General features: G+C 67.4%; 1 protein-coding gene across 2 annotated transcripts; it reads left to right on the top strand.

Moving 5' to 3' along the window:
• Positions 1 to 68: 68 nt before the first annotated feature.
• NBEAL2 (neurobeachin like 2) lies at positions 69 to 27,227 on the top strand. Of its 2 annotated transcripts, none has more exons than XM_064505638.1 (55): positions 69 to 319; positions 5,920 to 6,008; positions 6,080 to 6,244; positions 6,605 to 6,686; positions 6,784 to 6,893; positions 6,971 to 7,053; positions 8,795 to 8,880; positions 9,036 to 9,306; positions 9,397 to 9,503; positions 10,279 to 10,350; positions 10,473 to 10,556; positions 10,692 to 10,790; positions 10,935 to 11,515; positions 12,475 to 12,607; positions 12,690 to 12,809; positions 12,898 to 13,225; positions 13,309 to 13,391; positions 13,476 to 13,568; positions 13,961 to 14,132; positions 14,551 to 14,684; positions 14,766 to 14,925; positions 15,022 to 15,124; positions 15,943 to 16,096; positions 16,383 to 16,541; positions 16,630 to 16,789; positions 17,015 to 17,100; positions 17,226 to 17,939; positions 18,065 to 18,243; positions 18,330 to 18,489; positions 19,054 to 19,191; positions 19,296 to 19,601; positions 19,696 to 19,845; positions 19,922 to 20,079; positions 20,160 to 20,284; positions 20,374 to 20,494; positions 20,714 to 20,871; positions 21,252 to 21,385; positions 21,501 to 21,608; positions 21,800 to 21,895; positions 21,975 to 22,099; positions 22,189 to 22,329; positions 22,411 to 22,541; positions 22,630 to 22,739; positions 22,832 to 22,949; positions 23,030 to 23,127; positions 23,235 to 23,351; positions 23,483 to 23,572; positions 23,732 to 23,841; positions 24,021 to 24,196; positions 24,338 to 24,432; positions 24,586 to 24,702; positions 24,788 to 24,949; positions 25,232 to 25,380; positions 25,482 to 25,617; positions 26,774 to 27,227. In XM_064505638.1, the coding sequence occupies exons 1-55, from the start codon at positions 269 to 271 to the stop codon at positions 26,876 to 26,878; spliced, it is 8,292 nt and encodes a 2,763-aa protein (XP_064361708.1). In that variant the 5' UTR covers positions 69 to 268; the 3' UTR covers positions 26,879 to 27,227. The 2 variants fall into 2 exon arrangements, with proteins under 2 accessions (XP_064361708.1, XP_064361710.1); XM_064505640.1 differs by having other exon boundaries at positions 70 to 319; positions 24,024 to 24,196.
• The last annotated feature ends 567 nt before the right edge of the window (positions 27,228 to 27,794 follow it).

Here is a 27,794-nt window from a genome sequence, read left to right as displayed (position 1 = left end):
CGATGGGAGGGGGAGGGGAGAGGTGTGGCGGGAGGGGGCGGGGCCGGGGGCGGGGCCGGGCGGAGGGGCGGGGCGGGGAGGGAGCGGCGCCGCCGCGCAGGTGCCCGGGCCGCCCGGGGAGCGCCGAGCCGAGCCGCGCCGAGCCGAACCGGGCCGAACCGGGCCGAGCCCCGCGCCGCCCCGCGCCGCCCCGCCGCGCGCCGGGCCCCGGCCATGGCCCCGCGCGGGCGGCAGCGCCGAGCCGCGTGAGCCCGGGCCCCGGCGGAGCATGGCTTCCCGCGAGCGCCTCTACGAGCTCTGGATGCTCTACTTCGCCAAGGTGAGCCCGGTTCGGCCCGGTTCGGCCCGGGGATGGCTCCCTGTAGCCCGGTTATAGCTCGGTATAGCCCGGTTCCGCCCGGTTCAGCACGGGGATGGCTCCCTATAGCCCGGTTATAGCTCGGTATAGCCCGGTTCCGCCCGGTTCGGCACGGGGATGGCTCCTTATAGCCCGGTTATAGCTCGGTATAGCCCGGTTCGGCCCGGGGATAGCTTGGTGTAGCCCGGTTATAGCTCGGTATAGCCCGGTTCGGCCCGGTTCGGCCCGGTATGGCCCGGTTCTGCACGGGGATAGCTTCCTATAGCCCGGTTATAGCTCGGTATAGCCCGGTTTTAGCTCGGTATAGCCCGGTTCGGCCCGGTGCGGCACGGTATGGCACGGTATAGCCCGGTTATCGCTCGGTATAGCCCGGTTCGGCACGCTTTTGCACGGTATAGCCCGGTTCGGCATGGTTACAGTGCGGTTCGGCCCGGTTCGGCACGGTATAGCCGGGTTCGGCCCGGTTACAGCGCGGTTCGGCACGGTATAGCCCGGTTCAGCACGGTGTAGCGCGGTTCGGCCCGGTTCGGCGCGGCTCGGTTCGGCCCGCGGGGCCGGTGCCCGAAGCGGCGCTGTGGCCCCCGCGCTGCCGCTCGGCCCGGGCGCCGCCGCCGCCGCTTTGTCCGGGCGGGAGGCGGCTGCTCCCACCGCCCCGCGGCTCCCGGGCAGGGGCGGCCGGCAGGTGCCGCCCGGGCGCTCCGCGGGGATCCCGCTCCCGGGGGGATCGCTGCTCCCGGGGGGATCGCTGCTCCCGGGGGATCCCTGCTCCCACGGGGGATCGCCACTCTGATGGGGGATCCCCTCTCCCACGGGGGATCACTGCTCCCGGGGGATCCTTGCTCCCATGGGATCCTTGCTCCCACGGGATCGCTGCTCCCAAGGGATCGTCACTCCGATGGGGGATCACTCCTCCCAGGGGATCACCGCTCCCAAGGGATTGCTGATCCCACAGGGGATCAGCGCTCCCGCGGGGATCACCACTCCCATGAGGGATCGCTGCTCCCAGGGGGTCACTGCTCCCAGGGGATTGCCACTCCCACAGGATCACCGCTGCCGCAGGGATCACTGCTCCCATGGGGAACTCTGCTCCTATGGGATCACTGTTCCCAGGGGATCATCACTCCCACAGGATTGCTGATCCCACAGGGGATCGCTGCTCCTGTAAGGGATCGCTGCTCCCACAGGGAACCCCGCTCCCACGGGGCATCACCACTCCTGGGGCATCGCCACTCCCACGGGGTCACCGTTCCCATGGGGGATCTCCACTCCCACGGGATCTCCACTCCCACAGGGGATCCCTGCTCCCAGGAGATCTCTGCTCCCATGGGGAACCCTGCTCCCATGGGAATCACTGTTCCCATGGGGGATCACTGCTCCCACGGATTGCCGCTCCCACAGGGAATCCCACTCCTACAGGATCCCCGCTCCCACGGGTCGTCACTGCTCCCATGGGGAACCCTGCTCCCATGGGATCGCCATTCCCATGGGGGATCACCACTCCCACAGGATCGCTGCTCCCATAGGGAACCCCACTGCTCCCACGAGATCACCGCTCCCACACGGAACTCCACTCCTACGGGATCGCCACTCCCATAGGGGATCACTGCTCCCACAGGACCACTGCTCCCAGGGGATCATTGCTCCCACAGGATTGCTGATCCCACAGGGGATCGATCACTGCTCCCATGAGGGATCACTGCTCCCACAGGGAACCCCACTCCTATGGGATCCCCGCTCCACGGGCAGTCACTGTTCCCATGGGATCACCGTTCCCATGGGGGATTACCACTCCCACAGCATCGCCGCTCCCACGGGGAACCCTGCTCCCACGGGATCACCGTTCCCATGGGGGATCCCCGCTCCCATGGGATCACTGCCCCCACGAAGCAGGTTCCAGGCCACAGGCCGGGATCGCTGCACCTCCTTCCCCGGCAGCGAGGGCCACGCAGCGGCTCCTTCCCGCCGGGATGCAGCCAGCAGCACCCGGGATAACCCGCCGGAGCGAGCGGGGCCGGACAGGCCTGCCGCGCTCCGGCTGCCAGGGGATAAAGCACCGGTTTCCCTTCCCGGCTCCAGGTGATCCGCCGGATTTGGCGGTTAATTAATCCCCCGCCGTGAATTCCCGGCTTGACGGCCAACGCCGGGGAAAGGCGTCAACGCCCGCGAGCTCCCAGGCAGTGTCCTGTTTCGGGATCATCGCCACTGGGATGCTCGTGGGATTCCCGCGGCCGCCGGGATGCTCGTGGGATTCCCACGGCCATCGGGATGCTCGTGGGATTCCCGCGGCCGCCGGGATGCTCGTGGGATTCCCGCAGCCACCGGGATGCTCACGGTTCCCGCAGCCACCGGGATGCTCCTGGGATTCCCGCAGCCGCCGGGATGCTCACGGTTCCCGCGGCTGCCGGGATGCTCCTGGGATTCCCGCAGCCGCCGGGATGCTCGTGCCGGCCGGGCCCCGCGGGATGCCGACCTCGCTTCCGAGCGGCCCCTCGCGAGGCGCCGCGGGAGGAAATGTCGTTGGGGCTCCGAGTGACTTGGCATTTCCTGACTCTCTCTTTTTTACACAAGACCTTTAAAAAAAAACAACCAAAAAAAAAAAACTCGGAAAAAAAAAAGAAAATAAGCCGCCGCTGCCGCCGCCGCCGCGCGGTTTTGCCGCTGGCGCGTCCCCTCCCCTCCGCCGGCCCCCGCCTCTTCCCGCAGCGGCAGCAGCTCGGCCGGGGCCACCGCGCGCCCACCTGCCCCGGCGGCGATGGAGCCGCCGCGCCGCCCGGTACCGCGGGGACCGCGGGGACGCGTTGGGGACGCGTTGGGGACGCGTTGGGGACGCCGGTGGCCTCGGCAGGGCGCCGGGTTTGGTCCTTTTCTCGGCTCCGCCGGAGCGAAGGAGCCGGGCTGGAGCGGGCGCGCGGGGGACGGGGTGGCCGGTGTCCCTCTGGGACGGCCCTGGGGAGGGGACGGTCCCTGCGGGTGCGCGGGGTGCCGCGTGGGCACGCGGGACGTCCCGGGGTGCTGCACAGGGTGCGGGGGGACGCGGGTCACCCCAGGGTGCTGGACAGGGTGTGCGGGGACGTGGGACGTCCCAGGGTGCTGCACGGGATGCGCAGGGACGCGGGTCACCCCGGGGTGCTGCATGGGGACTCAGGTCACCCCGGGGTGCTGCACAGGATGTGCAGGGACGCGGGTCACCCCGGGGTGCTGCACGGGGACTCAGGTCACCCCAGGGTGCTGCACAGGATGTGCAGGGGGACACAGGTCACCCCAGGGTGCTGCACGGGATGCGCAGGGACGCGGGTCACCCCGGGGTGCTGCACGGGGACACAGGTCACCCCAGGGTGCTGCACAGGATGTGCAGGGGGACACAGGTCACCCCAGGGTGCTGCACGGGATGCGCAGGGACGCGGGTCACCCCGGGGTGCTGCACGGGGACTCAGGTCACCCCGGGGTGCTGCACAGGATGTGCAGGGGGACGCGGGTCACCCCGGGGTGCTGCACGGGGACACAGGTCACCCCAGGGTGCTGCACGGGATGCGCAGGGACGCGGGTCACCCCGGGGTGCTGCACGGGGACTCAGGTCACCCCAGGGTGCTGCACGGGATGTGCAGGGGGACGCGGGTCACCCCGGGGTGCTGCACGGGGACTCAGGTCACCCCGGGGTGCTGCACGGGATGTGCAGGGGGACGCGGGTCACCCCGGGGTGCTGCACAGGATGTGCAGGGACGCGGGACGTCCCAGGGTGCTGCACAGGGTGCACGGGGACGTGGGTCACCCCAGGGTGCCGCAGGGGTGCAGGGGGTCGCGGGGTGCCCGGGGACACGGGTCACCCCAGGGTGCTGCAGGGGTGCAGGGGACACAGGGTCCCCGGGGATGCAGGTCCCCCCGGGGTGCCGCAGGGGTGCAGGGGGTCGCGGGGTGCCCAGGGACGCAGGTCACCCCAGGGTGCTGCAGGGGTGCAGGGGGACACAGGGTCCCCAGGGATGCAGGTCCCCCCGGGGTGCCGCAGGGGTGCAGGGGGTCGCGGGGTGCCCGGGGACACAGGTCGCCCCAGGGTGCTGCAGAGGTTGCACAGGGACATAGGACGTCCCAGGGTGCTGCGCGGGATGCGCCGGGACGCGGGTCCCCCCGGCGTGCCGCAGGGGTGCAGGGGGTCGCGGGGTGCCCGGGGCGCGCGGCTGTGCGCGTGCGGCGGAGGCCGGGTGTGGATCACGCTGTTGCACAACCCGCACGGCCCCGCGGTTGTGAAACGGCGCTGGGTGCCGGCTGCCTGCGCCCGCCGTCCCCCGCCAGCCGGCACGCTGCCTGCTGATTGGCTGCCGCTTGTTCGTAGGGGCAGGTGCTCTGAGCGCTGATTGGTCAGCAGCTCCAGGGGGTTGGGGCTGCTCCGGGTGCTGATTGGTCAGCAGCTCCAGGGGGCTGGGCTGTTCCGGGGACTGATTGGCCAGCTGCTCTGGGGGGGGGAGGGGAGTGTTGGACTGCTCTGCGTGCTGATTGGCCAGCTTTTTGGGTGCCGGTCTGTTGCTAGGTGCTGATTGGCCAGCAGCCAAATTGGCTGGGGGCTCCCAAGGCAGTGAGCTCCTCTGGGTGCTGATTGGCTGGCGGCTCAGGGCAGGGGGGATGCTCTGGGTGCTGATTGGCCAGCACCTGTCTATGGGGGGGGGGGGGTTGTGCTACACTTGTTGCTGATTAGCCAACACCTGTCTATAGGGGGCAGGGTGCTCCCTGAGCCAATTGGCTGAGGGCTTCTCTGGGTGCTGATTGGCTGGCGGCTCAGGGCAGGAGGGGATGATGTAGGTGCTGATTGGCTGGCAGCTCAGGGCAGGGGGGGTCCTCTGAGTGCCGACTGGCTAGCAGCTCAGCGGGGGGATGTGCTGCGTGCTGATTGGCCAGCGGGGGGGATGCTCTGAGTGCTGATTGGCTAGCAGCTCAGTGGGGGGATGCTCTGGGTGCTGATTGGCCAGCACCTGTCTATAGGGGGCAGGGCGCTCCCTGGGCCAGTTGGCTGGGGGCTACTCTGGGTGCTGATTGGCCGGGAGCTCAGGGCAGGGGGGATGCTCTGAGTGCCGATTGGCCAGCAGCTTCGGGGGGGAAGAGGGGGTCCACCCTACACTTGTCGCTGATTGGCCAACACCTGTCTATAGGGGGCAGGGTGCTCCTGAGCCAATTGGCTGGGGGCTACTCTGGGTGCTGATTGGCTGGCAGCTCAGAGCAGGGGGGATGCTCTGGGTGCTGATTGGCCGGTGGGGGGCATGCTCTGGGTGCTGATTGGCTGGCAGCTCAGAGCAGGGGGGATGCTCTGGGTGCTGATTGGCCGGTGGGGGGCATGCTCTGGGTGCTGATTGGCTGGCAGCTCAGGGCAGGGGGGATGCTCTGAGTGCCAATTGGCTAGCAGCTCAGCGGGTGGATGTGCCGCGTGCTGATTGGCCGGCGGGGGGATGCTCTGGGTGCTGATTGGCCGGCGGCTCCAAACCCTGGGTACCCGCTCCATCCCGGCGCCGGGGCTGGCGGGGGGGGCCCCGAAACGGGAGCGGGGCCCCGTGCGCTCAGCGCCGCCGCCCTTGCAGAAGGACCTGGGCTACCTGCAGCAGTGGCTGGAGGCCTTCGTCATGAACTTTGAGAAGGTCATCGGCGTGCACTCGCTGGAGCCCCGCAGGTGAGCGGCGCCGGCGGGCCGGGAACGGGGCGCCGCGGGGACCCGGCCGCCAACGCCGCTCTCGCCGGCAGGCCCGAGGAGGCAGCGTCGGAGATCCCGCTGCTGCCCCGCGCCGTGCTGCAGGTGCTGAGCCAGCAGCTGAGCCAGTGCGCTGCCCAGGTGCGCCGCGACGAGCCGCCCGCCGCCCCCCTCGCCCAGGCCCTCCTCCTCCTCAAGTTCTTCATCATCATCTCCAGGTAGGGCATCCCGGGGACCGGCCGCGGAGGCAACAAACCACGCGGTTTTGGGGTTAAATCCCCCCGCGCCGGCGCTTTTTCCGCCCGCTGAGCTATTTTTTTCGGGTTTCCTCCCGCCTGCAAGCTGGAGATAAGGCCGGACCGGGGCTCGTCCCCATCCCGCGCCTCCCGCCCGATGCCGCCTTTATATTTAGCCCTGGCAAAGGGCCAGTTTGGGAACAATCCGGCTCCTCCGCCGCCCCCGGGATTTTCCTGCTCTTGGGCGGCAGGAGGGAGGTCGCCCGGGGACGAGCGGCGGTGCGGGATGCCGAAACCCGGCGCTCGCCCCTCTCCGCTCCCCTTTGCTTTCCCACCACCCAGGAACCTGGAAAACGTCCAGAGCGACAAGACGCCCGGCTTCGTCCCGGAGGTGCTGGGGCTGCTGCGCGCCTGCACGCCCAAGGTGAGCCTCCCGCACCGCTCCAGGCCGCGCGGTGCTTCTCGTGCCGGTGCCGCGGCGTCCATCGCGCCCCGTGGGGTGGTTTTTTTTCCCCCGGCAGCTGCAAAGCGCCCCGGACCCGGCGAAGCTGGAGAGCGTGGTGGCCTACGCGCTGCACCTCTGCGAGTGCCTCCTGGACCCCTACCAGACGTGGAGGCGGCAGCTGAGCGGGTGAGCGGCGGCGGCACGGCGGGATGCCGACGCCGATGCCGATGCCGACGCCGACGCCGACACTGCTCTGCTTCCAGGGAAGTGGTCAGCGTGACGGAGAAGAGCAAGTACAAGTTCGCCCCGGCCGCGCTGCCCCCCGACTTCATCACCTTCTTCCAAGGTAGGTGCCGGCGCCGGTGCTTTTCCCGCGGGCCGGATCCTGGCGCGACGCGGCGCAGCCCCGTTTGCGCGGCGGTACCCGTTTCTGGCGGGTTTTGTGCTCCTGCGGGCAGCACCCGGGCAGGTATATGGCCCAGGGGCTGGTATATGGCCCAGGCCAGGTATATGGCCCTGGGGACTGGTATATGACCCAGAAAGTGGGTATATGGTCCCAAGGAAGGGGCAGATATGTGACCCCAGGGGCTGTTATATGACCCCGGGGCTGGTATGTGGATATGTGACCCCAGGGGCAGGTATATGGCACAGGAGTGGGTATATGGCCCCGAGGGCTGGTATATGGCCCCGAGGGCTGGTATATGACCCCAGGGGCAGGTATATGACCCCAGGGGCACGTATATGGCCCCGGGGTGGATCTGTGGCCCCAGGGTGGATCTATGACCCCAGGGGCAGGTCTATGACCCCAGGGGCAGGTATATAATCCTGGGGGCTGGTATATGGCCCTGGGGTGGATATATGACCACAGGGACAGGTATATGGCCCCAGGGTCAGATGTATGGCCCTGGACCGGGTATATGGCCCCGGGGCAGGTATGTGACCCTGGGGCAGGTATGTGACCTGCCGCCCCAGCCTGTCCCCGTCGGAGGGACCTCCAGAGGGGAGGCAGCAAGGGACCCTTTTCCCCCTCTCTGGGGGAATTCGGAGCCCATCCGCTTCCGCAGAGGAGCAGAGCCGGTCGGCGTCAGCTCTAGGGGCTTTTTCCCCTTGCGGGGGTTAATTACAAGAATTTTTAGGCCAAGCGAGCGGTGATTTCCCGGGCTTTTGAGCAAGGTCCGGAGAGCCGGGGCGAGCGTCCCCAGCCTCCTGCCACAGCCAGCTCCTCTCTTTTCTTTATTTTCCGAGCATCTTTCTCCCCGCCGCGTGTCTGCGGGAGATACACGGGTTTTACGCGGCGGCGGGGATAACCCCAGCACCGGCCAGGGCACGTCCGGGCCAGCGGCATCCCCCGGGACCGTCCCCTCCCGAGGTCGAGACCTGAGTTTTTCCACGTTAAAAAATAGTACGTTTTATTAAAATCACCTAGCGCAGGCTGGAACGAGAGAGGAAACAGCGGTGCAGCTCCTCCGCAGACGCCGCTCCGATCGGCACCGCCGGTTTTTCCCGCGGTTACAGCCGGGGAGAGCCCGGGTTTCCTGATGCTGTTGCATCATATTTCCCCCTTTTTTGGGGATGGAGGGACTTGAGATCAGACCCGCGGGGCGGATTTGGGGCAGTGGGCGTGCGTAAAGGCGCGTGGCTCCCTGCAAAAATACAGCCCGGCCGGGGCTCGCCGCCGTCGCCGGGAAGCCCTGGGCGTCGCGATTTGACTTTCTAATGATCTGCGGCCTGAACCCTGCAGCCCCGAGAGGGCCGCAAAAACCACCTAAAACTCCCGAGGAGCCGCCTGCCCCCGTCCAACGGCCTGCCGGGAATCCCCCGTCCCGCGCCGGGGCCGATTTTAGGTCCGGGAGCCCGTCACCGTGGCGTTGGGCTCCGCGGGGCATTCGCAGCTCCACAAGTGACATGAGTTTGGCCGTGCTCAGGTGCCGGCAAAGCCTCCGGCGGAGCAAGCAGTGCGCGGTGGTGTCTGAACCGCAGCGTCTGCCCCAAACTGGGGTGGGATTCGGGGCTGGGGGGGGACTAGAAAGGGAATTAGGGGGTTTTATTCCCCCCCACCTTGAGTGTCTCCTCTCCCGTCCTTGCAGAGAGTTTCCAGGCCGGCGTGCAGCTCCCCGACGCCCTCCAGCTCCGGCTCATCCATCTCTTCGGAGCCATCCTCTCCGGGGACAAGGTAGCGGCGGGGGCCGGCGAGCCGGCCGGGGGGGCTTCGTTAGCCCGAGTCGGTTCGTTAGGGGCTGGGATGGATGCGGGGGGAGTGTCACGGGGAAGGAACAGCCGGAAGGGCCGAAATGAGGGGTTTTGGGGGCTCTGCCCCGCTCCCCGCAGCGCAACGCGCTGGCGGCCGTCACCCCGGCCTCGGCGGAGGTGCTGCTGCTGGTGCTGCGGCGCTGGGGCGCGGGGGCCCCGGCGGCCCCGCGGCTGCTGGAGCTGACGCTGCGCAGTGCCGTGGCGGCGGTGCACGTGCTGCACGGCGGTGCCCGCGCCGGGCCCCTCCGCGCCCTGCTCCACGGCTACTTCACCGTGCTCAACGCCGACCAGCCGGCCGCCTGCCCGCGCCGCGCCGCCGCCCTCGTCGCCCGCCGCGTGCACATGCTGGGTAGGTGGCTCGGGGGGGGGGGGGGACAAAGGGGACGTCGGCGCGGCGGGGGGCTCGGCGGCACCCAGCTCGCTGCCCGCCCCGCCGCAGACGCCATCCCCGCCATGCTGCGCTGCGACGACCGGCCCGTGCTGCAAGCCGTCTTCCTCAGCAACAACTGCTTCGAGCACATCATCCGCCTCATCCAGAACAGCAAGGTACCGCCGCCACCGATCCCCCCCCCCCAAAAAGCAGCTTTCAACCGTCCCCCTGCCCACCGCGCATCCCCGCTTTTGCTCCCGGGCGCCGTCCTCACTTCTCCCTTTGGCAGTCCCTTGCATCGGTTTAATGCCCCGCAGATCTGGGATGCCGGTCCCTCGCGTTGGTTTAATGCCCTGTGGATCCAGGATGCTGGTCCCTTGCGTTGGTTTAATGCCCCGCAGATCCGGGATGCCGGTCCCTCGTGTTGGTTTAATGCCCCACGGATCGGGGATGCCGGTCCCTCGCGTTGGTTTAATGCCCTGTTGATCCAGGATGCTGGTCCCTCATGTTGGTTTAATGCCCTATTGATCCGGGATGCCGGTCCCTTGCGTTGGTTTAATGCCCTGTGGATCCAGGATGCCGGTCCCTCACGTTGGTTTAATGCCCCGCAGATCTGGGATGCCGGTCCCTCACGTTGGTTTAATGCCGCACAGATCCGGGACGCCGGTCCCTTGCATTGGTTTAATGCCCTGCAGATCTGGGATGCCGGTCCCTTGCATTGGTTTAATGCCGTGGGGATCCGGGATGCCGGTCCCTTGCATTGGTTTAATGCCCTGCAGATCTGGGATGCCGGTCCCTCGTGTTGGTTTAACGCCCCGCGGATCCGGGATGCTCCCGGGAGATGCCCCCCGCGGGCATCGGGGGCCGGCGGATGCTTAACCCTCTCTCCGCCTCTCTCTCCCCTCCTGCCTCCGCGGCTGGGCGCCGCTTTCCCGGCGCCGTTTCGGACAGCTCTACCTCGGCAGTAAACCGGAGGCGGACGAAGGCCCGGGCGAGCTCCCGGCGCCGTTGCAGCCCCTGGAGGTATCGCAGCATCCTCGCCCGCCCCGTCCTCCCTTGGGGCATCGCCCGGAGCCGGCGCTCGGAGGGAGCATCGCGTCCGCCCGGCCGGGGCGGCGCTGACCCCGTCTCTCCCCGCCGCTCAGGTCTTCGAGGGCAGCGCCGACGCCGTCGCGGTCCACGCCGTCGCGGTGCTCACCTCCATCATGAGCAACTCGCCCTCCGCGAAGGTGGGCGGCGGTGGGGACCGGGGCTCCGGGACGCGGCCGGGTTGGAGCGTTTCTCGTGCCGCTCGGAGAAGGGAGACCACCGCGGGCGCCGGCGAGGCGAGCGGGACCCTCACGCCTCCACGCCGCTCGTTGCAGGAGGTCTTCAAGGAGCGCATCGGCTACTCGCACCTCTACGAGGTGCTCAAGAGCCAGGGCCAGCCCAGCCAGCGCCTGCTCCAGGAGCTCCTCGACATGGTGAGGCCGGGCGCCCGCGGGGCGACGGGGCCGTGGGGTCTTCCCGGGGCGTCGAGCCGCGTTCCTCAGCGGAACGGGCCAAATAAAGGCTTTTCTCCCCGACGCCGAGCCGTCTTCCACACAAGGCCACCGGTGTCTCCGCAGGCGGTGGAGGGCGACCACGGCCGCTTCCCGGCGCGGCCCGTCCGCAACGAGCAGCCGCTGCTGGTGCTGGTGACGTGGCTGCCGGAGCTGGCGTCGCCGGAGCTGCAGGGCTTCGTGGCGGGGCGGCTGCGGCGGCTCTGCGCCGCCTCGCTGCCCAGCCGCCTCACCTGCGTCAAGGCGGGCATGGTGGGCCGCCTGCTCTCCGCCCTGGCCGCCGCGCCGCCGCCGGCCCCCGCCTGCGCCCAGAACCTGCTGGAGCTGCTGCAGGCGCTGGGCAGCCTCTCGCTGCGGCCCGGCGAGCTGCGGCAGCTGCTGAGGCTGCTGCGGGCCGAGCGGGGCCGGGGGGCCCACCCCTACGCGGCGGCGGTGATCCGGGCGCTGTCGGGCATGGCGCGGGCCGAGGGGCCGGCGCGGGCGCTGCGCTCCTTCGACCTGACGCCCAGCATGGCCGGCATCATGGTGCCCGCCATCCAGAAGTGGCCCGGCGGCGCCTTCGCCTTCCACGCCTGGCTGTGCCTCAGCGAGGAGCCGGGCCGCGACGCCGAGCGCCCGGCCGGGCCCAAGAGGAGGCAGCTCTACAGGTGGGGCTGGTGGACCTGGAGGTGGCCAACCCTGTCCCCATCCCCGTGGACCTGGAGGTGGCCAACCCCGTCCTCATCCCCATGGACCTGGAGGTGGCCACCCCACTCCCATCTCCATGGACCTGGAGGTGGCCACCCCGTCCTCATCCCCATGGACCTGGAGGTGGCCAACCCCGTCCCCATCCCCATGGACCTGGAGGTGGCCAACCCCGTCCCCATCCCCATGGACCTGGAGGTGGCCACCCTATTCCCATCTCCATCGACCTGGAGGTGGCCACCCCATTCCCATCCCCATAGACCTGGAGGGAGATGTCCACCCCGTCCCCATGGACCTGGAGGTGGCCACCCCACTCCCATCCCCATGGATGTGGAGGTGGCCACCCCGTCCCCATCTCCATGGACGTGGAGGTGGCCACCCCACTCCCATCCCCATGGACCTGGAGATGGCCAACCCTGTCCCCATCCCCATGGACCTGGAGGTGGCCACCCCACTCCCATCTCCATGGACCTGGAGGTGGCCACCCTATTCCCATCTCCATCGACCTGGAGGTGGCCACCCCATTCCCATCCCCATAGACCTGGAGGGAGATGTCCACCCCGTCCCCATGGACCTGGAGGTGGCCACCCCGTCCCCATCCCCATGGACCTGGAGATGGCCAACCCATCCCCATCTCCATGGACCTGGAGGTGGCCACCCCACTCCCATCTCCATGGACCTGGAGGTGGCCACCCCATCCCAATCCCCATGGACCTGGAGGTGGCCTCCCCACTCCCATCTCCATAGACCTGGAGGTGGCCACCCCGTCCCCATCCCCATGGACCTGGAGGTGGCCACCCCGTCCCCATCTCCATGGACCTGGAGGTGGTCACCCCGTCCTCGTCCCAATGGACTCGGGCCGGCTGGCCGCAGCTCCACTGCCGAGGATGAGGACGGTGCGTTTTTTTCCCCTCTGCCACAGCTTTTTCACGGCCGGCGGCACGGGCTTCGAGGCGTTCTTCACCGCCGACGGCATGCTGGTGGTGGCCGTCTGCACCAAGCGGGACTACATGACGGTGGCACTGCCGGAGTTCGCCTTCAACGACTCGGCTTGGGTGAGCATCGCCCCGCCGCGGGCGGCCGGCCGGCGTCCCCGGCGCTTTGCCCCGGGCTGACGCCCCACCCGCGCGCCCGCAGCACTGCGTCGACATCGTCCACGTCACCGGCCGCCGGCCCTTCGGCCACAACGTCGTCAACATCTACACGGACGGGCACCTGCGGAAGACGGCGCAGCTCCGCTTCCCGTCCCTGCACGAGGTGAGCACGCGCCTGGGCATCGTCCCCAACGCGGCGTCCGACTGTCCCCGTGCCCCGGCGGCGCTCGCGGCACCGCTCCCTTTTGCAGTCCTTCACCTCCTGCTGCATCGGCTCCGCCGGGCACCGGACCACGACCACGACCGCGGCGGCCGCCCACCCGCCGCCCTGCCACGCGCCCGAGCTGCCCTGCGCCCCGCACCCCGCGCTCTGCCGCTCGCAGTCCTTCCCCGCCTCGCTGGGCGCCCGCGCCTGGACGCCCGTGCAGCCGCCCACCGAGGGGGTGGTGGCCACGGCGGCGGCCGGCAGCCAGGACACCGAGTGGGGCACCCCCACCTCCCTCGAGGGCCACCTGGGCTCCGTGGCCATCTTCTACGAAGCTCTGCAGCAGACCCAGGTCAAGGCGCTCTTCTCCGCGGGTACGTCGGGGCGGGAGAGCCGCGGCGGCGGGGCGCGGCCGAGGGCTCGGCGCGGCGGCCGATACCCTCTCTCCTCCCTCCAGGGCCGAACGTCACGTCGCCGCTGAAGCTGGAAGGTGATTTCGGGGATCTCAGCAGCAAGCTGTTGCTTTATTACACCCCGCAGGTGAGGGACACCGTGGCAGGGTGGCGGGGCCGGACCCCATCCCCACGTGCCGTGTCCTCATGGGGGGCACGTTCCCCCTTGCAGGCCTGCAGGAACAACATCTGCCTGGACCTCTCTCCCAACCACGGCTTCGACGGGCGGCTCACGGGGCACCGGGTGGTGAACTGGGATGTCAAGGTACGCGGGGTGGCCCTCTGCCTTGGCCACAGGTGCTCCCGGGGGGCGGGTGGCCACGATGGGTCCCCCAGCCCCAGCTGGACCTCTGCTCCATGGCATTGGCTCCCCTGAGGACCCACCTGGCCGGGTTTTGGGGAGGTTTTGTGTCCTCCTCGCCCTCTCCAATGAGCTGGGCTGCAGCGGTGCGGGGGAACGGGTGCTTTTTGGGGGGCCTGTTTCGTGTTCATCATATAGGAAGGCTCAGAGCCTTTGCTGGCTGCAGGACCCAGGTGTCCCCAGGGCCGGGCGCGCGGGGTGATGAGTCCGAGGGAGGCCGGCACACACGCAACCTCCTCCTCCACGCTGCCGTGCGAGGCCGAAGGCAAAGCCGTGCCTCTCGCCTGCCCCTGCAGGACGTGGTGAACTGCGTGGGCGGCATGGGCGTGCTGCTGCCCCTGCTCGAGCAAGTGGTGGCCAAGCCGGAGGAGCCCGGAGACGAGCCGGAGACCAACGACCTGGTGGGTCCCGAGCTGACGTCCTCCAGGAACGCCCAGGGCATGCTCATCCCGCTGGGCAAGTCCTCAGGTGAGCCCCTTGCTGCCAGCTTTCAATGTTCTTACAGGCAGATTAGTCCTGAGCAAGCAGTGCCTGCTTTCCTCTGGCTCATCTTTGTGTGGAGTCTCTGGTGTCTTATAGTAGGGTTGGGCTCATGCAGGCGCCTTCCCCTTCCTAGGAGAAATAGTCCCTCTTCCCCGACCCAGCGGCTAATTTTCAAGCAGCTCGTAGCAACCGAGGTTTCTAGTCAAATTAGAGGGAAATAGGTGAACAAGCTGAAAAGTTTGTGGAGAGGGTTGAAGGCGCAGCTCCTTAGCCAAATACAAGACAACGCACGGGGTCGTCAGGATGCCCTGTGCGAGGGCGCGCTCGTCAGCGCTGCGGGAACTGCCGGGAAGCTGCGTTTGCAGCTCCCCGCTGGATTTTGCCTGCTCCCCGTGCCTTGCAGAGAGCCGGCTGGAGAGGAACAGCGTGGCTGCCTTCCTGCTGCTGGTGAAGAACTTCATCCAGAACCACCCGGTGAACCAGGAGAGCCTGGTGCAGTGCCACGGGCCGGCCATCATCGGTGCCCTGCTGCAGAAGGTGCGTGGGCAGCGTGGGGCTGGGGCCGGGCGTTGCAAAGCCGTGGGGCGGGCATGCAGCCTCCTCTCTCGCCCTCGCCAGGTCCCCAGTCCGCGGCTGGACATGAGCCTGCTGATGGCCTCGCAGATCCTCATGGAGCAGGTGGCCTCCGAGGGCAGCGGCCTCCTGCTCCACCTCCTCTACCAGCACCTCCTCTTCGACTTCCGCATCTGGAGCAACAGCGACTTCGCCGTGCGCTTAGGTGAGAGCCTGGGGCTGCCCTCCGGCACCCGCCGGGCTCCCCACGCCGCCCGCGCGACCTGCGGCTTGGGGTCTGCTCCGTCCCCTCTGCCCGCAGGTCACATCCAGTACCTGGCCAACATCGTCAAGGACCACAAGCAGCGAATCCGCAAGAAATACGGCGTGCAGTACATCCTGGACTCCATCCGGACGTACTACGGGTGAGCAAGGGGCGAGGGGCCAGGTTTGGGCACCTCGGGTTTTCCAGCCTCCACGGGGCCGGCGAAGGCGGGCGTAGGACTTCCCGCGCCCCGTGGCCCCAAGCCCGTCCCTAAATCCCACACAGCATCTAACGCTCCGAGTGCTGCAACCCGTCGGCCCCAAAATCCACCCCAGCAGCTCTCTCCCAAGAGCAGGGAAGGACAGGGCCAGCCCCTCACGCTGCTTCCCCAAATAGTCCTCCAGCCCCACAGCGATTTGCAGCTCAGCGGTGTCCTGACCCAGAAGCAGTGATGTTGCATTTGGTCGTTGTCACGGGGTTTTTCCACCTGTGCATTTGTCCCCGCACCACCTTTTTTTTCAAAACTGCACAAATGTTCCAGAGCCAAAATATCCCGCAGCAAGAAGCCCCCCGTCAGTCCCGCCAGCCGCACGGGGAGCCACCTCGCCCGTTTGCTCAGACCCCACCAAGCCCTAACCTGGTTGAATTCTCCCCAACTTAGAGAATTTTGCAGCTTCAAAAAGCATAGTTTCTGCACCAAGCTCGTGCTGTTTTCCTGCCTGATGCGATGCGTCCCCGCAGCGAGCCCTGGCCTGCCCGTGCGCTGCAGGAGACCCAGGCTCGCAGGGCAGATGCTACCAGGGGACGGTCACGCCGGGCTGCCCTGGTGCTGCCCCAGCTCCGCAGGGTCCTCTAGCAGGATTTGGGATCCTGCTGGCCCCGGTGACAGTCCTGAGAGCAGGAAGAGCCCGACGGGAGGGACTCGAGGAAGGGGTGGTGGCTGTGGCCATCCCCAGCCCCCGCGTGTCTTGCCCCCAGCGCCCCCAGGGAGAAGCCCGCAGCGGCCGACAACGTCAAGACGGTGCAGACATCCCTCTTCAGCCTGGTGAAGGACTTCTTCTGCAGGAGCTTCTCCGCGGAGGAGATGCAGAGCTTGCTGAGCTACGTGGCCGCGGCACAGGACGAGCAGCAGGTACGGTGACGAGCCACTCCTGCCGAGCTGCGCGTGCCCCTCTCTCGTCATGCTGGCCAAGCAGGAGGGGATAAAACCCCAGCCAGCAAGCAGGGCGTGCAGAGAACTGACAGGCTCGCTGCACGGCTGGTCCAGAGCTGCCTCTGGAGCCCTAGCAGCAGTGTGAGCCATGCCCGAGCCCGTCCCGGCCAAAGTGGCCAAGATGCCGGGCTGGCACCACGTGGTCCTGCCCCGGACGGTGGCTGGGCGCGTGGAGACGGTCTGCAGCCGACCCCATTGCCCACAGGTATGCGGGGCCCTGGAGGTGATCCACAGCCTGCTGAAGGGCTCGTCCGCCCAGGAGCAGCTCTTCGCCTTCCTCTTCGAGCCAGGCAACGTGGAGGTCCTCTTCTCGCTGCTGGTGCAGAAGAAGTTCTCGGATGAAGTGCGAGAAAGGGTCTTCAAGGTGAGCCAGGTCCTCCACGGCAGCCCCGCGGCCGGGGGCTTTGCGCCAGTGGGGTTTCGTGCCCTTCCACCCCTCTCCGCCTCTCCAGATCCTCTACAAGATGCTCAAGTACGAGAAGGTACCCGAGCGCAGCAAGAACCGCCTGAAGCTGAAGGACATCGGCTACCAGGGGCTCATCGCCTGCCTCAGCGACATCCCCAGCTCCATGCTGCTCTTCCGCTGCCTCTCGGAGCAGGTCCTCGGCGCAGGTACCGCGTGCCCCATGGCAAGCACGCTGGCTCCGGCCCCTGGTGCCATCTGAAATGCGTGCCGTGGTGGGGTGGTTGCTGTGGGTCCACCACTGTCCGCTTTTGAAGGTGCTCAGCTGATCTTGGGGCTGGTGCCCAGCTGGGCTGTTCAGGGGAGGTCCGGGGCCCTTTGGTGGCTTTTGGGGTACAGGAGGACCCACAACCACTCTCTCTCCTTGCCCACAGACCCCCCCAACTACAAGGACCTGGTGGCCGTGGTTTACCTGTCCCACCGCGCCGAGCTGACCGTCCGGCTCGATATCTGCCGTAAGGTGAGCAGAGCCCATGAGTGCCGGGCAGGAGCACGTACCTGCCGTCCCTCAGAGGGTCCCTTGTCCCCGAGGGGAGCCCTGAGCTGTGACGACATTGTCTGCTTTCTCTCTCCCTCCGCTTGCAGCTCTTCCACTTGATCTACTCCCAGCACGACATGGTGAAGCAGCTGGCGAAGCTGGCGGGCTGGCAGGACACGCTCACCAAGCTCTACGTCAAGGAGTCCTACGAGTCCCGCCAGCGCAGCCTCAGCAATTCGGGCAACAGCGGCTGCCTCGAGCTCCTCCGGCTCACGGACTCCCCCGGCAAGGAGGCCGGCAAGGAGGTGCCAGGAGACGCCAGCCCACCGCCCACCGACCTGCAGGAGCTGGACGTCTTCCTGCCACTGGGCTACGAGGCCTCGGACCACGAGTTCTCCGAGGGCTTCTCCGACCACTCCATCTCCCCAACCGGCCGCACCAAGTCCTTCCATTCCTACAACTTCAAGTCCTTCGACTCCTCGGACCGGGCCAGCCGCTCTTCCTCCAACCCCGGGGACCACGGGGAAGGTCCCGCCGGGGACGGCCTCCCGTTCGACAGCGTCTACCAGCCGCTCTCACCCTTCTCCACCTCACCATTCGACCTGGGGCTGGATCTCGCCAGCACCAGCTCCATCGCCACGGCAGAGAGCGGGAACCAGACACCAGCCAGTGGCCCCGACACCCCATCGCCTCTGGAGACCTTCAAGCCCTTCCCGGGGCTGCGAGTTCGCAAGAGCTCGAGTCTCTCCAACGTCCTGGACGAAAGCAGCTACCAGGACGCGCTGCCCTGCGACAACATCTCCAACACCAGCAACCCCCAGGTAAGCCACCGCCGTGGGGCAGCCCGAAACATCCCGCCAGCACCTGGAGATCTGCTCTCCGAGCCGGGTACCCACCAAGCTCGGTCCCCGTCGGCGCCCCAGCTTCATGCTCTCTTTGCCGGCAGCAAACGCCCGAGGAGGAGCTGTGCAACCTGCTGACCAACATCATCTTCTCGGTGACGTGGCGTGGGGTGGAGGGCTGGGACGACGCAGCCTGGAAGGAGCGTGGGCAGGTCTTCTCGGTGCTCACCAAGCTGGGCACGGCCTGCGAGCTGGTGCGGCCCCCCGACGAGATCAAGCGCAGGTGAGCGGCTGCCGGGCGCCGTCTCTGCCCTTCCACCCAAGGGGACGGTGCTGCTCCTCTTTGCCAAGCCGCTGGCTCTCCCACAGCCTCCTGGAGATGATGCTGGAGTCGGCGTTCACGGACCTGAAGGAGTCGGCGCCGGCCGCCCTGCCCGGCCTCACCCAGAACGCCCTCAAGCTGCTGCGGCTGCTCCAGGACTTCTTGTTCTCCGAGGGACACAACAACCAGGCCCTGTGGAGCGAGAAGGTGACCCGGGACACGGTCCTAACTCTAACCGTAACCCTGAGCTCTAAACTTCACCCTAAACTCATAATGCTAAACTCTAGCCCTAAACCTGTAACGTTAAGCCCTAACCTTAAACCCATAACAGCAACCCCTAACCCCAAACCCTAACTCTAAACCTTATTCCTACACCTTAACCCTAAACCCTAAGCCCAACCCTAACCCTGAATTCTATCCCTGCATCTTAAACCTGAATCTAAACCCTAACACCAATTTATAACCCTAAACCCTATCCCTAACCCCAACCCTAAATCTAACTCTTAAGCCCTAAGCCCTAACCTTAAACCCTAACCCTAACCCCCAACCCAAATCTTAGCCCCTAACCTGAACCCTAAGCCCTAACCCTAAACCCGAAGCCCTAACCCTAACCCTGCCCAAGCAAAGCAGGGCTCCTGGCCGCTGGAGGAAGCCGCTAGACGACGGGTGATCAGGAAAGGCCCCTGCCTTCGCACCCAGCCAGCTGCAGAGCTGGTGTCCCCAGGGTGCCACGGCCGGGGGCTCACTCTGCCTGTCCCTCTGCCCCCCCAGATCTACGAGGGGGTGAGCAGCCTGCTAGACAAGCTGGGCGTGTGGTACCACCTGGCCAACGGCACCTCGGACCTCAAGGAGATGGCCCAGACGGGCCTGCGCATCCTCGTGGGCTACATCATGCTGCAGGACCCCCAGGTGTGCCGCGCCGGCCGGGGGCATCCCCCAGGGATGGGGGGACACCGGGTGGGAGTGGCGGTCCCGTCCTGACACCCCGGCCTGCGTCCCCCCCCCCCCCGCAGCTGCACTCGCTGGCGTACGTGAAGCTGCACAGCCTGCTGCAGACGGCCTCGGCGCCCCGCAAGGACACGGCCTGCTACCTCCTGGGCAAGCTGGAGACCCCGCTGCGGCGCTCGCTGGACGCCAAGTCGGAGGCCTTCTCCTGGCTGGTGCCCATCATCCGCACGCTCATGGACCAGTGCTACGAGAGCCTGCGGCTGCAGCACTTCTTGCCCTCGCTGCCCCCCACCAACGGCAGCCCCACTTTCTATGAGGACTTCCAGCTCTTCTGCAAGACCGCCGAGTGGAGGGGCTTCATCGAGAAGCACGTGGGTGCCCTGGGGATGGTGGGAGAGGGCTGTCACCCGTTCCTCGCTGAACACCCCGGAAACGCTTCCCTTCTCGTCCCGGCTCGCCCGGCAGGTGCAGCCCACCATGGCGCAGTTCGAGATGGACACGTTTGCCAAGAGCCACGACCACATGTCCAACTTCTGGAACGCCTGCTACGACACCATGATGAGCAGCGCGCTGCGGCGGGAGCGCGACAAGGCAGCGAGCCGGCAGATGTTCCAGGTGTTGTGAGCATCCCGGGGCCGGGCTCCTGGCCGGCGGCCGCCGGGGCGTCTCACCCTCGCGGCTCTCTCCGCAGGAGCTGGTCCTGGAGCCGTCGGCCAAGCGCGCCAAGGCCGAGAACGCCCGTCACGCCAACGTCCTCAAGCAGGCCGCCAACCACCACAGCACCGTGCTCAAGCAGTGGCGCTGCCTGAGCCGCCTGCTCGCCTCGCCGCGCTCGGCGTGGGCCGACCGGTGAGTGCCCGCCGTCCCCCCCCACGCGCCCACCCCACGCCGGGGCCGCGGGCCGGCTCACCCCGCTCTGCTCCCCCCAGGAACCCCCCGGAGACCCGCTGGAAGCTCTCCAGCGCCGAGACCTACTCCCGCATGCGGCTGAAGCTGGTGCCCAACCTCAATTTCGACCAGCACCTGGAGGCCAGCGCCCTGCGGGACAACCTGGGTGAGGGAGGCACGCGGGGACGGGCCATGGGCCGCCACGACGGAGGGTAACGTGTCCGGCGTGGGCTGAGCCGACCCCGCTCGTTGCAGGAGCCGACCACCTCCACAGCCCCGCTGAGTCCCTCCCGCTTGCGGTGGCCAAGGAGGCCAAGGTGAGCGAGCTGAACGACGACCAGCTGGCCGAGGAGGACCTGCCCGTCTTGGACAGCCAGTGAGTGCCTCTGTCCTCTGCCGCGAGGCCGGTGGAGAGGACGGCCACCCTATTGCCCTCCCCATCCACACCGTGGTTTTCGGACCGTGTCACCATCTCGAGGATGGTCGTGTCCTTTGCCTCTGGCCACCTGGAGCCTTGGGTCGCTTGCACTGGTGGGGCATGGTGGGGTGTGAGGCCGGGGGCTCCTCACCCCTGCGGTCGCCCCGTGTTGCCCAGGACCGAGCCCAAGGAGCAGAGCCAGCGGGAGAAGCTGGTGATCTCGGAGGACTGCGAGCTCATCACGACGGTGGCCGTCATCACTGGCCGCCTGGAGGTCACCACCCAGCACATCTACTTCTACGACGGCAGCAGCGAGAAGGAGGAGACAGAGGAAGGTACCGGCACGCGCCGGGGCGCTTTCGTCCCAAGAGGGCACCTGGCCGCAATGGGTTAGGAACAGGGACAGGGTCGCAAAAGCCCAAATCCCTGCCAGCGCTCACAGCTGGTCCCAGAAACGTTGGGACACATGGGGATGGCTGTGGATCCCCGCAGCAGAGGGGTCGATGAAGCCCCCACCCCTATCTCCCCGGGGTGCTGACCTTTTCGGCGTGGCTCTGCTTGGAGCAGGCTTGTCCCAGTACCCGAGTCGGTCCATGGGGCGAAGCTCCAGCTCCTGAGTGGTCCCAGGTCTCCTGCACCGTCCCGACCGGGCACATGCGCGGGGGTCCAGGGCAGACGGTGAACTCAGTGCGGTCTTGTGCTTCCCCTCCGGCAGGGATCGGCTACGACTTCAAGCGCCCCTTGTCGCACCTCCGCGAGGTCCACCTGCGCCGCTACAACCTGCGCCGCTCCGCGCTGGAGTTCTTCTTCATCGACCAGGCCAACTACTTCGTCAACTTCAAAAAAAAGGTGAGGGCGTCGCGTTGTCTGAAAGCCCACCCTGCCGAGGCCCAGGCGCTTGGAGGGACGTCGGGATGGGGGCCGCGAGCCGGGAGCGCTCCACGCTCTCGCCTCTGTCTCCCAGGTGCGGAATAAGGTGTACTCCAGCATCCTCGGCCTGCGCCCGCCCAACCAGATCTACTGCAGCAGCCGCTCGCCCCAGGAGCTGCTGAAGGCCTCAGGGCTCACCCAGGTACCAGCGTCACCGCCGTGTCCCCCCAAAGAGGAGCGGTGGCCCTGTGCCCCATGTCCCCCATGGCAGGATGCCGGGGATGGCATGGGGTGCGGAGTGATGTCCCCACGGTGCAGTACAGAGCATCCTGCGCTGCTGGGATGCTGTTCCCACGCCCATCCCGCCCCTCAGCTGCCCTCTTTTTGGTCCAGAAATGGGTTTTACGGGAGATCTCCAACTTCGAGTACCTCATGCAGCTGAACACCATCGCAGGGCGCACCTACAACGACCTCTCGCAGTACCCCGTGGTAAGGACCCTTCGCCACGGCCACCCCCGATCCCCCTCTGCTCCCTGGGGTGATCACCCGCATCCCCTCTGCTCCCCAGTTCCCCTGGATCCTGCGCGACTACGTCTCGGAAACGCTGGACCTCAGCAACCCGGCCGTGTTCCGGGACCTGTCCAAGCCCATCGGGGTGGCCAACGAGAGGCACGCCAAGGACGTGAAGGAGAAGTGAGCGCCCACGCCACCACCGCAGAAGAGGAAGGGGCCGAGTTGGGCCCCTCTTGGCTCCCGCCCAACCCTTTGCGTCGCCCCCCCAGGTACGAGAGCTTCGAGGACCCCACGGGCATGATCGACAAGTTCCACTACGGCACCCACTACTCCAACGCCGCCGGCGTCATGCACTACCTGATCCGCACCGAGCCCTTCACCACGCTGCACATCCAGCTGCAGAGCGGCCGGTGAGCGCCGCGCCGCCCCGGAGCCACTCGCGGGGGCCCGCGGGGGCCCGGCGGGTGCCGACGGCCTCCCTGTGCCGCCAGGTTCGACTGCTCGGACCGCCAGTTCCACTCGGTGCCGGCGGCGTGGCAAGCCCGCATGGAGAACCCCGTGGACGTCAAGGAGCTCATCCCCGAGTTCTTCTACTTCCCCGAATTCCTGGAGAACCAGAACGGTACGGGGCGGCCCCAGGGCCCGTGTGGGGCGCCTTCGCCTCTGCCCCGGCACCGCGGGGGTCCGACCGCTGCCGGCTCTTCCCGCAGGCTTCGACCTGGGCTGCCTGCAGATGTCCAACGACAAGGTGAGCGACGTGGTGCTCCCGCGGTGGGCCCGCTCCCGCGAGGACTTCATCTACCAGCACCGGAAAGCCCTGGTGAGACGGCCCTCTCCCAGCGCCCCCTCTCCTTGGCTTCCCACATCAGGTGGGATTTGGGGGGCGGCGCTTGACGCCCTGCCTCTGGACAGGAGTCGGAGTACGTCTCAGCCCACCTCCACGAGTGGATCGACCTCATCTTCGGCTACAAGCAGCGGGGCCCGGCCGCCGTGGAGGCCCTCAACGTCTTCTACTACTGCACCTACGAGGGTGAGCTGTGGGGCCGGGGTGGGCAGGGGGGCGCGTGCCCGCGTCCCTGTCCCCATCCCCATCCTCGCCGCCATCCCCAGGGGCCGTGGACCTGGACGCCATCGCCGACGAGACGCAGAGGAAGGCTCTGGAGGGCATCATCAGCAACTTCGGGCAGACGCCCTGCCAGCTGCTCAAGGTAGCGATGGGGAGGGTGGGCGTCTGGATGGGGAGGGTGGGCGTCTGGATGGCCATCCCAGGCCATGGGATGTCCCCGTCCTCATGAGTATCCTCTCGCCCCGGCAGGAGCCCCATCCGGCACGCCTCTCCGCCGAGAACGCGGCCCGCCGCCTGGCCCGCCTCGACACCCACTCGCCCAACGTCTTTGAGAACCTCGGCCAGCTCAAGTCCTTCTTCGTGGAGGTGAGGGCCACCCCGGGCAACACGGGGTGAAACGGTGGACCGTAGTTCTCCGGGCAGGAGGACAGACCTGGGGGGCTCAGGGATGGGGCTGGCGGCAAGGAGGGCACTGACCAGCTGCCGTTTCCCTGCAGGGCATCAGCGATGGAGTGGCCCTGGTGCAAGCCGTGGTCCCCAAGAACCAGGCCCATTCCTTCATCACTCAGGGATCCCCCGACGTCCTGGTGAGTGCGGGGCTTGCTCACGGGCCGTGGCTTAGTCCTGTGCCCAGCGGGGAAACTGAGGCATGGGTTCACGTGTCAAGACACGGGTGCTTGCTCACCAAGCTCCCAGGTGCAGCAGGAGCTCTACCCCACGCAACTGCCATCTCCACCTCTCCCCAGGTCACCGTGAGCGCCAATGGCTTGCTGGGGACCCACAACTGGCTGCCCTATGACAAAAACATCTCCAACTACTTCAGCTTCACCAAAGACCCCACCGTCTCCAACGCCAAGTGAGTCCAACGCGTGCCCGGTGAGGTCGGCCCCTCGTCCCTTCCCGGGGTGGCTCCGGCGTTGTACGGACACTGGCCTGGCTGCATGAGCTCTCCGGGTGCCCCAGGTCCATGGGGCGCGTGGGCGAGGAGCGGGTGCCGATGCCGGCTCTGCCACCGTCACCCGTTGTCCTCCCCAGCAGGACCCAGCGCTTTCTGCAGGGCCCCTTCGCCCCCGGCGCGGACCTGTCCTCCCGCACGCTGGCCGTGTCGCCCGACGGCAAGCTGCTCTTCAGCGGGGGCCACTGGGACAACAGCCTCCGCGTCACCGCGCTGGCCAAGGGGAAGGTGGTCGGCCACATCACACGGCACATAGGTGCGGCGCGGCGACGGCAGCCTCCGGCACGGGGAGCCGCGACAGGGCTGTGTCCGCGGGGTCTCTGGTCCTGGGGACCTGGTGGGATCCTTGGTGGGATGGGGCTCGTGGTCACCCCTCGTCTCTCCGCCGACCCCGCAGACGTCGTCACCTGCCTGGCGCTCGACCTGTGCGGCATCTACCTCATTTCTGGCTCCCGCGACACCACCTGCATGGTGTGGCAGGTCCTGCAGCAGGTACCGGGCAGCCGGCGCCGGCTCCCATCCTTCCTCCCGCACCGGGCAGCTCCGTGCCCGAGCCCTCCGGGGTCCCTCGCTCCTGCCGGGTGGCTCCTGGCCAGCTCCGCTGCTGAATCCGGACCTCTGAGGTCTCCGTCTCTCCTTGGCCAGGGTGGCTTTTCCAGCGGCCTGGCCCCCAAGCCCGTCCAGGTCCTCTACGGCCACGACGACGAGGTGACGTGCGTCGCCATCAGCACCGAGCTGGACATGGCCGTGTCGGGCTCCAAGGTGAGCCGAGGGTGGGCGGCGCGGCTCCTCCCTCCGCTTTTCCTCCCCCGGCAAAGCGCTGGAGCCACATTGCCGTCCTTCGCAGGACGGCACCATCATCATCCACACCGTGCGCCGGGGCCTCTTCATGAAGTCGCTGCGGCCGCCCAGCGAGAGCTCGCTGCCCACTGCCATCTCCAGCCTGGCCGTGGGGCTGGAGGGGCAGATCATCGCCCAGACCGCCGTGGGCGAGCGGTCCTCCCTGAAGGTGAGTCCTCCAGCGCGATGGAGAACCTCCACCCCAAGTATGCCCAGCGCCACCTCACTCCGGGGAGTCCTCTTCCAGGAGAGGGCAGTGTCCCGTCCCCAGTTCCTTCCCGAGCCAGGGCGAGATGCCACCTCCATCGCAACTTTGCCCTCCTTTTCCATCATCTTACTGTGCGCCTTGGCCCCGCTTGGCTCTGCAGGGTCTCTGCTGTCCCCATCCTGCACGTTGGTCCTCAGTCCCCGTCCCCACCGGTCCCCCAGTCCCCATTTCCTTCTCCTTCAGGACAAGTTCGCCCTGCACCTCTACTCGGTCAACGGGAAGCACCTCTCCTCCGTGCCGCTGGACGAGCAGGTGACGGCCATGTGCGTCACGGAGGACTTCGTGGTGCTGGGGACCATGCAGTGCGGCCTGGAGATCCGCGACCTGCAGAGGTAGAAGCTCCTGCTCCGGCCTCGTCCGGGGCTGGCACACGGGCACCGCGCCGGTGGTGACATCCGAAGGGCGCGACGCGCCCATCCTCTCGCCCTTGCAGCCTCCGGGCAGCAGTGCCACCCGTGCCCATGCGGGTGCCCGTGCACAGCGTGTCCGTCACCAAGGAGAAGAGCCACATCCTGGTCGGGCTGGAGGACGGCAAGCTCATCGTGGTGGGGGCGGGACAGCCCGCAGAGGTAAACGCGGCCCGGCCTGGCCGCCGGCGCTGCCTCCGAGGGCTCGGTGCCGGCCCTCGGTGTGCCGGCAGGACTGGGAGAAGGTCGTGGTGGCCTCGTGGTGGCCTCGCATGTCCCTGTGCTCCGTGCGTGTGGCTGGAGCGGGGCGCTCTGCTTGCGCTCCTGCTCCGCGGGGCAGAGGGGGACCAGAGGGGCCAGGGATGGGGAATGGGGGAGGGAAGGGGGCAAGGGAAGGGGATTGGGATGGGGATTGGGAACAGGAGGAGATGGGGGTGGGATGGGGAAGGGGGCGGGGAAGAGGGTGAGGATGCAGAAGTGGAAGGGGATTGGGATGGGGATTGGGAACAGGAGGAGATGGGGGTGGGATGCGGAAGGGGGCGGGGAAGAGGATGAGGATGCAGAAGTGGAAGGGGATTGGGATGGGGATTGGGAACAGGAGGAGATGGGAGTGGGATGCGGAAGGGGATAGGGAAGAGGATGAGGATGCAGAAATGGAAGGGGATGGGGACAGGGAGGGGGATGAGGATGGGGAAGAGGAGGTGGATGTGATGAGGATCGGGAAGAAGATAGGGATGGGGATGGGATGGGATAGAGAAGAGGAAGGGGCCAGGGATGGGACGAGGATGGAGAAGGGGTGGCAGAAGGGGTTGGGGAGTGGGATGCGGAAGGGATAGGGGTTGGGATTGGTGTGGGAAGGGGAAGGGCAGGCAGGTGGGAAAGGAGATGGGGATGAAGATGGGGATGTGGATAGGGAAGGGGAAGAGGATGGGGAAGCATATGGGGAAAGGGGATGGGGAAAAGGATGGGGAAGGGGATGCAGATGGGGAAGGGGATAAGGATGGGGATGGGATGGGATAGAGAAGGGGAAGGGGCCCGGGATGGGATGAGGATGGGGCGCGGGATGCAGGGGTGGGGATTGGTGTGGGTTGGGGATGGGATGGGATGAAGAGGAAGAGGAAGGGCAGGCAGGTGGGGAAGGAGATGGGGATGTGCATAGGGAAGGGGATGAGATGGGAATGTGGAGGGGGCAGGGCAAAAGGATAGGGCTGCAGATGGGGAAAGGGGATAGGGAAAGGGATGGGGATGCGGATGGGGATACGGATGGGGATGGGGACGGGAACAGGGCTGGTGTTGCTGAATCCCACCCCTGCGCCAGGTGAGGACGGGCCAGTTCCACCGGCGGCTGTGGCGCTCCACGCGGCGCATCTCCCAGGTGTCGGCCGGCGAGACCGAGTACAACCCCGCCGAGGGCAAGTCGTAGCCCGGCCGGTCCCCAGCGCCCATCACCGCCGGCGCCGGAGCACGCCCTCATCCCGGGGACCCCGCGCCGGCCCCCGCGGCGGTGGCCTTGCCGCCGCCTCTCTTGCACTACGGCGCCCAGGAGCCGCCCGGAGCATCCCGTCCCGCCGCGGGGCGGTTCGGAGGGCAGGGAAGAGGCATCCCGCGGAGGGGGGGTCCCGCTCACCCCCGGGGCCCGGAGCGCCGCGCCGGCTGGCCAGGAGCCGGCTGGCCCCCACCCACTGGTTTTTCTATCGATTTATAGCTCTTTTACAAAAAGAAATATATATATATATATATATCTCTATATATGAAATAAAGGTGCACAAGGCTGTTGTCTCCCGAGACCTGTCCCTGCAGCGAGCCGGGACCCGCTCGCCGCACCAGCCCTGTGCCCGCGTGTCACGAGCGTGGGGGGTCTCAGCAGCCATTTACCCACGTGTCACGAGCGTGCCAGGCCTCAGCAGCCATTTGCCCCCATGTCATGAGTGGGGGGGGAGCTCGGCAGCCCCCTTCCCCTGTGTCACAAGCACGGGGTGGGGGTCAGTTCTCAGCAGCCGTGTTCGCACATGTCACGAGAACGGGGGGTCTCAGCCGCCGTGGCCCCACGTGTCACGAGCATGGGGGGTCTCAGCCGCCATGGCCCCACGTGTCACGAGCAGGGTGGGCCTCAGCTCTTGGCAGCGCTGCACCCACATGTCACGAGCATGGGGGGGTCTCAGCCCTGGGTCCCCACGTGTCACGAGCGGGCTGGGCCTCAGCTCTTGGCAACGCTGCACCCACATGTCACGAGCATGGAGGGTCTCAGCCGCCATGGCCCAACGTGTCACGAGCAGGGTGGGCCTCAGCTCTTGGCAGCGCTGCACCCACATGTCACGAGCATGGGGGATCTCAGCCCT

This window comes from Dromaius novaehollandiae, chromosome 2 (genome assembly GCF_036370855.1).
Source record: "Dromaius novaehollandiae isolate bDroNov1 chromosome 2, bDroNov1.hap1, whole genome shotgun sequence".
NCBI classification, from domain to species: domain Eukaryota; kingdom Metazoa; phylum Chordata; class Aves; order Casuariiformes; family Dromaiidae; genus Dromaius; species Dromaius novaehollandiae.
The sequence above is the reverse complement of the archived record's forward strand: the minus strand, read 5'-3'. Positions and strand labels throughout refer to the sequence as shown.

Coding starts and splice junctions, on each gene's coding strand:
- NBEAL2 (XM_064505638.1), top strand. CDS start 269: ATGGCTTCCCGCGAGCGCCTCTACGAGCTCTGGATGCTCTACTTCGCC. Junction 10,791..10,934: donor TCCAGGAGCTCCTCGACATG/GTGAGGCCGGGC, acceptor GTGTCTCCGCAG/GCGGTGGAGGGCGACCACGG. Junction 24,950..25,231: donor GCGAGCGGTCCTCCCTGAAG/GTGAGTCCTCCA, acceptor CTTCTCCTTCAG/GACAAGTTCGCCCTGCACCT.